At 39.1% G+C, this 10,505-nt stretch overlaps 1 protein-coding gene across 2 annotated transcripts in view; it reads right to left on the minus strand.

Moving 5' to 3' along the window:
- LOC106872670 (trichohyalin) overlaps positions 1–3,241 on the minus strand; it is a 67,248-nt gene extending 64,007 nt beyond the window's left edge. Inside the window, exon 1 of one of the 2 annotated variants that reach the window (XR_008266538.1) lies at positions 2,904–3,241. Coding sequence is in view for 1 of the 2 variants with exons in the window: in XM_014919779.2 (XP_014775265.2) it covers positions 2,904–2,921 (18 nt within the window). In the remaining variant the exon portion in view is untranslated. The remainder of the gene's footprint in view (positions 1–2,903) is intronic. The other variant, XM_014919779.2, reaches the window with a different exon arrangement.
- Between the last annotated feature and the right edge of the window lie 7,264 nt (positions 3,242–10,505).

The following is a 10,505-nucleotide window of genomic DNA, read 5'->3' on the forward strand; positions in this document are numbered from 1 at the left end:
TATATATATATATATATATATATAGTGAAGGCGTGTGGCTCAGTGGTTAGAGTGTTGAGCTTACGATCGTGAGGTTGTGAGTTTGATTCCCAGATCGGGTTGCATGTGTTGTGTTCTTGAGCAAGACACTTTATTTCATGTTACCCTAGTTCATTCCGTGTAGAAATGAGCTGCGACGTCACTAGTGCCAAGCTGTATCGGCCTTTGCCTTTCTCTTGGATAACATCAGTGGCACAAAGAGGGGAGGCCAGTGTGCATGGGTGACTACTGGTCTTCCATAAAAACAACCCTAGATTGTGCTTTTGCCAGAGAGGCAACTTTCTGCCCAGACTTGTACCTAGAGAGGACCCTCTTAGGTACACCCATGGGCATTCGTGACTGACGCAGTCTTTCATATATATATATATATATGACAGGCTTTGACATAGTTTCTGTCCACCAGATTTGCGCACAAAGCATTGGTTGGCCCAGGGCTATAATAGAAGACACTTTCTCAAGGTGCCACACAGAGGGACTGAACCAGAAACCTTGTGGTTACAAATCAAGCTTCTTAACTACACACCAATGCCTGCACCTCTAGCAGAATATTTCAAAATAATAATCAAACTTTTTAAAAATAAAATTAAACAGGGGATCAGACTAAACATCACCACGGGCCAGACCAGCTTCAGGATCCTGTATTTGTAAGGCCTGTTTTAGGGCACATCCAAAGAAATGCTTCTTGACATAAAGCTCCTCACCATTTCACTCATTTTCAAACCTGCCAAAATGCTCTGTATTATTTCTCTACATGAAGGCGGTAATCTGGCAGAATCATGTTGGGCAAAATGCTCAGCAACATTTTGTCTGTCTTTACGTTCTGAGTTCAAATGCTACCGGAGTCAGCTTTGCCTTTCATTCTTTCAAGGTCGATAAAATAAATACCAGTTGAGTACTGGGGTTGATGTAATCGACTCACCCTCCCCACTCCGAAATTGTTGGCCTTGTGCCAAAATTGGAAACCAGTATTTCTCTCCCATTTCTACTACTACTAAGAGACTTCTCTGCCCCTTGGAACTGCCTGGTTCCCTACTACCTCCACTGGGATACTCTTAACTCAATTAATTTTCCTTTTCCCACCTATATCATGCCTACCCCTCTCTAGGCCATGCACTAACTACTAAACCTAGTTTTCTGTTTCCAGAGTACTAGTCTTTGGAATTTCCTCATGCGAGTGGCACATTTTTTTTACATCTATTAACTAAGTGAAATGTTAATCATATTCTGGTTCGACATGTATAGACAAAGTGAAGGGAAAATAGGTCACCTCTCCCCAAGGTGCACTGCTTTGACTAATTGGAGTTAATGTTAGTTGCAACTCTAATCAGACTGTGACTCTGAATGCATGCTAGCTACATATATTTTATCTTTTATCTTTATCTTTTAATTACTATTGTTTCAGTCCTCAGATAGCAGCCACGTTAGAGACAGAGGCAGTATTAGCAAACATATATGTAACAGAGGCAGTATTAGCAAACATATATGTAACAGAGGCAGTATTAATACCAAGAGGTGATATTTATTCCCATTTAAACATGGATGTTCTGTTAGAACAAGCTATACTGCAGTATTTACCATGAGAGATTCTCTCATATAGGCCGTTGGTGCAAAATGCACTCTTGTTTATATCACTAGCAGGAGAAATAAATTCCCACCTCCTCCAGCGCTCAACCTCTAGAAATAGCAGCAACTTAATCATATTGTGTGGAGGCGCAATGGCCCAGTGGTAAGGGCAGCGGACTCGCGGTCAGAGGATCGCGGTTTCGATTCCCAGACCAGGCGTTGTGAGTGTTTATTGAGCGAAAACACCTGAAGCTCCACGAGGCTCCGGCAGGGGGGGGGCACCCCTGTTGTACTCTTTTGCCCCAACTTTCTCCCTGTTTCTTGAGTAAATTTTCAAATTTTGGCACAAGGCCTGTACTTTTGGGAGAAGAGGTAAATTCATCACATCGACCCCAGTGATCAACTGGTACCAATTTTATCAACTCTGAAAGGCCGAAAGGCAAAATCAGCCTTGGCGGAATTGGAACTCAGAATGTAAAGACGATTGAAATGCCACTAAGCATTTAGCCCTGCATGGTAACAATTTGACCAGTTCGCTGATATTAATGATGATGATGATAAAAACGTTGAGATAAAAAATGAGTTGCAGGAACGTCTTTGATTACAGGTCTGTTCAATCAGAGTTGGCCTAGGAGAGGAACATGTCTAAACAACAACATTCCTTTGTAAATTCCGTCCAAGTGTTTTAAATTCTTTATTTCCATTAGACAGATATTTGTCCTCATCTTGTTTGTTGTTAACACAACGTTTCGGCTGATATACCCTCCAGCCTTCATCAGGTGTCTTGGGGAAATTTTGAACCTGGGTTCCCATTCCTAAGGTATTTTTCGAGGTTATTATTATTATTATTATTATTATTATTATTATTATTATTAGGTCACTGCCTGGAAATGAACTCGTTATTTTGGGGTTAAGAGTGGGGGCTACTAACCCCAAGATTCCGAGTTTGATTCCAGGCAGTGACCTGAATAATAATAATAATAATAATAATAATAATAATAATAATAATAATAACAACAACAACAACGAAAACTACCTTAGGAATGTGAACCCGGGTTCGAAATTCTCCAAGACACCTGATGAAGGCTGGAGGGTATATCAGCCGAAACGTTGTGTTAACAAACAAGATGAGGACAAATATCCGTCAAATGTAAATAATGTGCATAATTCCTCATCTCTTAAATATAGAACTGTGTTTTAAATTCTATAATAGAAATATAACGATAGTTAACATGGATGATTAGAACAGATATGAAAATTCGGTCTGAAATTAAGCACAGAGACAGTAACTATCGCTCTACCTTTTTTAAATTATACATTTTCTTCAAAGTTACTTCCGTCCGAAAAAATAAAAGAATTATAACAAGCACCAATATTTGATCTTAGAAAGCCTATTTCGAATGGAAGATGATGCTTTCTGGACGAAACTTTGAATCGGAACAAACTTCTTTTCTTTTCTTTCAATTGAACCCATTCTTCATAATTCCTAATCCCCCTTTTGTTTTTTCATTTTAGTTTTTTTTCCCAAATAATATCAATATTGGGTGAACCGTTCCATTTTCGGCCAAGGGAGGAGGGAACATCTGTGCCGACATCAAACACTGGACACGTTGCTATAGTAATTCTTTCTACCTCATCACCTCCACTCTCTCTTTCTCTATCTTTCTATCTGTTACTTTCATTCTTTCGCTCGTTCTCTTATTCATTTTGTCTATCTATTTATTTCCATCTCACTTTCTCCCTCTATCTCTCACTATATTCATCAGTCTCTCTTACTTTCTCCCTCTCTTTTTCTCCCTACTACCTTCTCCTTCACTGTCTATTTCTATCACTTCCTATTTGTCTCTCTCTCTCACCATCCCTTTTTTTATCTCTCTATCTTATCAATTTCTTCCTCTCTGTTAGACTACCTATTGATCTCTATTACTTTCTCCTTCCCTCTTCATTTCTCCGTCTTAATGTACATCATTCTCTTTCTCTTTCTAGATAGATAGATAGATATATGTATATTGCTTTCACTCTCCTTGTCTCTTATTCTTTCTTCCCCTCTCTGTATCTGTCATTTTTACTCCCACTCTCCCTCTCTTTACCTCTATCACTTTCTTTCTCTCCCTTCCCTCTGACTTTCTCTCGCTCTCTTTACCTCTCTCTCCCTTCCCTCTCACTTTCTATCCTTATGACGTCACTACCGGTTTCGGCCTTCATTCATGTCAACTAGTTCCTCTCCATCATGGTAAGTTCTCACTCTGATCAAACTCGAATATTTTTCTATCGATATTTCACATGAACTCAACTTAAACTTAATTACTCCAAATATTCTAATTAATTATCAAACTTCAATTAACCCCAATTCCAAATATTTCACTACTAATTTAACCATAACCTCTTTTTTTCAGCAGTAAATTCTCCAATTAAACCGAAACTGCTTCAAATTGTTACACGTTGCATAAAAACACACACACACACACACATACATTCTTTTATACAGATCTGTCTTGATAATGTCGATGTTGATGTTATACTACACTAACCAACCTTAATCCAGCAGATTAAATGATTTTAATGTAATCGTAGACGTTACAGAAGTGACCATCACGATTTTTATGCAGGCAGCGTATCTAGAATCGAATGCATACATCTTATAATAACACAAGTACAGTTGTTGTTTTGCTCCCCCCCCCCACTCATCGGGTCAGCTGTGATTAAGGAGACCTACGACCAAAGGCATTCCATACATGACCATCCTGTTTTTTTAAGGATATGTTGCACTATATAAATGTAGGAATCGGAAGAAATATTTTCAAGGAAATAAATTGTAAAGAAGTGAAAAAGTTACGGAGCGGGTAAATGTTTCGAAACTCGGCTCGTGTGTGATTCGAGTGAAGATTTGTGTGCTATTTCTAGCAGGTCGTATACTATTGATGGCGAAAACGCATAACCGGTGGTTAGGGTTAGGGTTACACTGAAAACGGGTGGTGTGCATATTCTTTACCTCCACCCTATTGTTGTTATTACTTAGCTTTAAGTCAGCCTCGATCGAACCGACCCATAATTTGATATCGTTCCACCCGTGACCATTCGTTTTATATATATATATATATATATAAAGGATACTCATTCTTCCTGTTTCTTGAGTAAAGCTGCAATGGACTGGCGTCCCGTCCAGCTGAGGGGGAACACACACTCCATAGAAACTGGGAAACCAGGCCCCTGAGCCTGGCTAGGCTTTAAAAGGGCGCATTAATAAATATATAAAGGATTAGTATCGAAAGATCGCCTATATATATATATATATATAGAGAGAGAGAGAGAGAGAGGTGGGGGCAGAGATTAAGTTAGCCAGTGTTACTATTTTTCAAGTTAGTAAGATGTGAGTTGAAGAAGATTTGGTCGCTATTTCTTGTACGTTGAATGACTGCGTTGGCCATTTATTTGGTCCCACGTCACCTCTGGCACGACAGACATTCCAATTAATGCCCTATGACCACTACGTGTAATGAATCTCGTTTAACCCTAAATCAGCCCCACTCCAACGAAAACTGGACGAAAGACGCTTCAGCCACGACCACCAGGCTTTTATTCAGACATAGTATACCTAGGACTACATTATCAAATGTGACCTCCCTTCCCAGGTTAACTTTGGTCAAGCTGACCTGTAATCAAAGACATCCTACCTGTAACCAACCTGCCTTTTTTCTCAAACATAGTTTAGTTTGGGCTACATTTATCAAATATGTCCTGTTTTTTTTTATTAAGACGGTTGTGTAGTTTGAGGGCATTTTGGCTGTTATATCTAGCAGCTGAGGTTATCATCTGTAGTCTACCCTCTTATTATATTTATTCATGTAACATCAGTTTATGTCCCCTTTTCCATGCTGGCTTGGGTTGGGACGGGTTTTTCTGAGACAAAATTTGCTTTCATTTCGCAGGTGGCTGTGTGGTAAGATGCTTGCTTCTCAACCACATGGTTCTGTGTGGTGCCTTGAGCAAGTGTCTTCCTTGGGCTGACCAAATCCTTGTGAGTGGATTTGGTAGACTGAAATTGAAAGAAGCCCATCAATTATATATATATATGTCCCGTCTAGCTGGGCAGGGTAACACACCATGGAATCCGGGCCCATGAGCTTGGCTAGCTTTTAAAAAGGGCGCATAAATAAATAATATCTAATACACACGTTTTCACATGCACGTGTGTGTAGATGCAGGCATGACTATGTGGTTAATAAGCCTTCTTTTTAAATGCATGGTTCCAGGTACAGTCCCACTGTGTGGCACCTTGGGCAAGGGTCTTCTACTATAGCCCCAGGCTGACTAAAGCCTTGTGAGTGAATTTCATAGATGCAAACTAAAATATCCTGTCATATATATATGCACGCATGTTTGTTTCTCTTTGAGTTTTATTCAAAGCTAGTCACTAACAAAGCAAAGAGACATCTCAGTGTTTGTAAATATGTGGTTTGAGTTGAGTTGTTGTATGAACTCTCAATGCATACAACTGTATGTCTCTATTTGAAGAATCTTTGGAATGTCTGACAAATTTTCACTGTGCCACTTGTTGTTGGCACTCCGTCGCTTACGACGTCGAGGGTTCCAGTTGATCCGATCAACTGAACAGCCTGCTCATGAAATTAACGTGCAAGTAGCTGAGCACTCCACAGACACGTGTACCCTTAACGTAGTTCTCGGGGATATTCAGCGTGACACAGTGTGACAAGGCTGACCCTTTGAATTACAGGCACAGCAGAAACAGGAAGTAAGAGTGAGAGAAAGTTGTGGTGAAAGAGTACAGCAGGGTTCGCCACCATCCCCTGCCGGAGCCTCGTGGAGTTTTAGGTGCTATCTCTCAATAAACACTCACAACGCCAGGTCTGGGAATCGAAACTGCGATCCTATGACCGCGAGTCCGCTGCCCTAACCACTGGGCCATTGCGCCTCCACTCTGTGCCACTTATTGATTGAATTTGGAGAATGAGCATCAGTTTCTTATTTTGTTCTTTCTTTGAAAAAGTTTTGTATTTCTCGGATTTTGTGTAAATTTGTAGATGCATAACCTAATGCACCTATGATGATAGGTACAAATAAAAGCTTATAGCCAAGGTGCAAGGGCTGTAGGTTCCACATTAGTTTACCATAAATGTTCTCTTTTTTTCTGGATGTTTGATGGTACATTTACGTCCATTGGGCAGCTGACCAATCATTTTTATGTCCACTTTACATACTGGCATGAAATGGACAGGTCATTGTGGTCCTAGATATTTCTTACTGGGTGCTGCAGCTGCTGCTCCCAATAGACAGATGTTCACGTGTGCCATTTGGCCTGCTTTCTACAGCTGGATACCCTTACAAAGTGTACTGGATGTGTTTTCTCATGACACCAATAGTAGAGAGGTTGATTAAAGGGAGCTCATTTGCCAACCACTTTACATTGAATTCTGGGTCCATTTCTCTGAAATTGTTTCACTCTCCGGTCACTTTTGAGTGGGGGCTGGATTTGAATTCTGAATATCAACCCTTTAGCATTCAGTTTACTCTGTCAAATGCAATGCTTATTTATTCACAGTGTTTTGAATTAAAATCCTGCATTATTCTATAGCTTTGCAGTTTCAATGATGTGATTGTGTATTTTTAGAATTACATTGTAGGATAGGTGTGAGAGGCTGGATGTGGCCAGTTTGAACATAAAACAGGTTGAATATCTTGGCTGGATATAAGTGGTTTAAATGCTAAAGGGTTAAGTGCCATAACTAAATACCATCATCATTATCATCATTCAGCATCCGCTTTCCATGCTGGTATGGGTTAGATGGTTTGAGTGGAACTGGTAAGCCGGAGAGCTGTAAACCAGTCACCAGTCTGGTTTGGCGTGGTTACTAAAGTTGGATGCCCTTCATAACATAACCCCAACCACTCCAAGTGTGAAGTGCAGTGGATGCCTTTCACGTGTCACCAGCACTGGTCATGACTATGATTTCACTTGGTTTGATGTCTCTTTTCAAACACAGCAAATCACCAAAGGTCTCGTTCACTTGTCATCACTTCTATGAGACCCAACATTTGAAGATCATGCTTCAGCATCTCATCTCATGTCCTCCTGTAATGCAAAGTCTAAAGCAGACGACTATGTCAAAGAACTGTGGTGGAATGTCTTGACTGGGTTATCAAACCGATTATTAAGAGCTCAAAAAGTCAAATCTGCTGCCACCAATGAGTCTGGGATTCCAGTTCATGGAGTTGTTGGAAGTTGCCTCAACCCTTCACCAAAATTCATCATTTAGTTTTACTTCAGGTTTGCCTTAGCATTTAATCCAAAGACTGGTGATAAACCTAATCATTACGCAGATTAACTGTTTAGCATTTAATCTAGCCATATTCGACCGAAATATTCTATCTTTTTTATGTTGAAGCTGGCCAGACTGGACTCACTCCAACCTTACAATATCATTCTAAAAATGAGCAATTACCTCATGAAAATATCAAAGCTACAAGATGATGCATGATTAATTAAAGGCATGTGAATAAATGCTCTTTTACTTGTTTCAGTCATTTGACTGCAGCCATGCTGGAGCACCACCTTTACTCGAGTAAATCGACCCCCATGACTTATTCTTTGGAAGCCTAGTACTTATTCTATCAGTTTCTTTTGCCGAACCACTAAGTTATTTTTGAGAGAATTATGCGAACGCTAAAGGGTTAACACTTTTACCTGATCTTTGGGTTCCTTTAGCAGAATCCAGTCTGTTGAGGCCAGGTGTCAATTCCATCCATCAGTCTCAGAAGTTCTACCATTCCTCTGACTTAGTCATTTAATGAAAATCAATGAAACTCCACCATATTTTGGAAATTTATTTAAATTCCACCATGTCTTGTAATTAACCGACTCCGCCCTGTTTTGTAATCATGTAAATTCCACCATGTCTTATAATTATGTAAACTCTACTGCGTTCTTGTAATGAGCAAATTTCACCTTTTACTGTAATTAACAAGCTCCTGCAAGTCTTGTAATTAACGAACTGACCATGTTTTGTAATTAACTCACTCCATCATGATTTGTAATTGAATCAGTTCACCAGTGTGTGTTTCTTCTTATTTTTCAGACAACGCTGGAATCAATGAGCCGTTTTGTCAGCCCTATCAACCCGGCTGTCTTCCCCCATTTGACAGTTGTGTTGTTGGGGATTGGAATCTTCTTCATGGCTTGGTTCTTTGTGTATCCTTTTGAAGAATTGCAGAGAGCAATGTCGGTAGTGGTTGTTGTGGTGGCAGTTGTTAATGTCTCTCTATGTATTGACACAATTTTAATGCTGTACTGAAACTACAAAATATAAGGCAGCGAGTTGGCAGAAACGTTAGCATGCCAGGCGAAATGCTTAGCGGTATTTCGTCTGTCTTTACGTTCTGAGTTCAAATTCCGCCGAGGTCGACTTTGCCTTTCATCCTTTCGGGGTCGATAAATTAAGTACCAGTTACACTCTGGGGTCGATGTAATCGACTTAATCCCTTTGTTTGTCCTTGTTTGTCCCCTCTATGTTTAGCCCCTTGTGGGCAATAAAGAAATATGAAACTACAAAATATAAACATCTGCACCACCACACCTGAAACGTACCTGTTATGACTCTTCATCTCGATTTCAATGGACGTGAAGGTATTTAGAATGCCCAAATATATTTCTGCAAATGTGCTAAGCAAGGGGGTCAGTAGGGCTTCATTTAAGTGGCCCTTCAGAAATTTAACCCCCTTATGATACTCCCTGGGAATTCATGGTATGAAATTCATTGTCATTGCTCCAATTTGGTTGCCAATGCCATATATTTAGTTTAAAATGCAGTAAAAGTAGGAGGTCGGTGGGGCCCCAATTAGGCAGCCCTTGAAAAAATAGACCCCCTTAGGACATTCCCTGGGATTATGGGAGTTGCTGGTTTAAGTTTCGTTATTCTTGCACCAACAGTCTTGGAGGAGTTAAACATAAAAACATAACGGACAGAGAAACATCACTCAAATTTATAATAGGATGACATTGTAGGCTAAGTGTGAGAGGCTTGATCTGGCCAGTTTGAAAACATGAAACAGAATATTTAGGGTGAAATTGGCTGGTTTAATCCCTTAGCATTCAGATTATCCTGTCAAATGTAATACATACTCATTCACAGTGATTTGAATTAATCTTGCTTTATCTCATAGCTTTGCAATTTCAATGGTGTGATTATCTTTTTTTCTTAGAATGACATTGTAGGGTGGGTGTGAAAGGCTGGATCAGGCTGGTTTGAAAATGATACAGGTAGAATTTTGGGGGCTGGATATGGCCAGTTTAAACGCTAAAGGGTTAGTTAAAAGAGAAGCAAACCTTAATAAAATTTCTTCTAGGATTTCCCAATTTTCAAAGGTGATGGTCACTTTGACCAGTTGTCACCAGGTGGGATCTCTGAACAAACCACCCAAACCTTTCATACTGTCAAAAGTTGCTACAGTATAGCCTACATAATTAAGTCTCATTTCACAATTTAATTTTTTTAATTAACAAATGCTTTTTATTAGATAATTATTGGCTTTTAATGTAATGGTTTTATAAAACTAACACTAAATATCTGTTTTCTTCAAGTTATTATTTTTTTAAAATATATTTAAATGGAATTAATTAAACTGTTTCAATATTTTGTAAAACATCAAATAACGTTTTTTTTTTTCTTCTTTTTTACAACCATTTTTACAGAAATTGTAAAATATTCCTGTTATATTTCTCTGACATATTTTCTTACAAATGTTTGCAAGAATAATTTTCTGTGTTGTTTTCCAATCATTTTTATGAAAAAAAAAACATACACAGATAATATAAAATGGTCCACTATATACATAAACACACACACACACACACACACATATATATATTTAAACACATACGTATGTAC

Source organism: Octopus bimaculoides, chromosome 22 (genome assembly GCF_001194135.2).
Source record: "Octopus bimaculoides isolate UCB-OBI-ISO-001 chromosome 22, ASM119413v2, whole genome shotgun sequence".
NCBI classification, from domain to species: domain Eukaryota; kingdom Metazoa; phylum Mollusca; class Cephalopoda; order Octopoda; family Octopodidae; genus Octopus; species Octopus bimaculoides.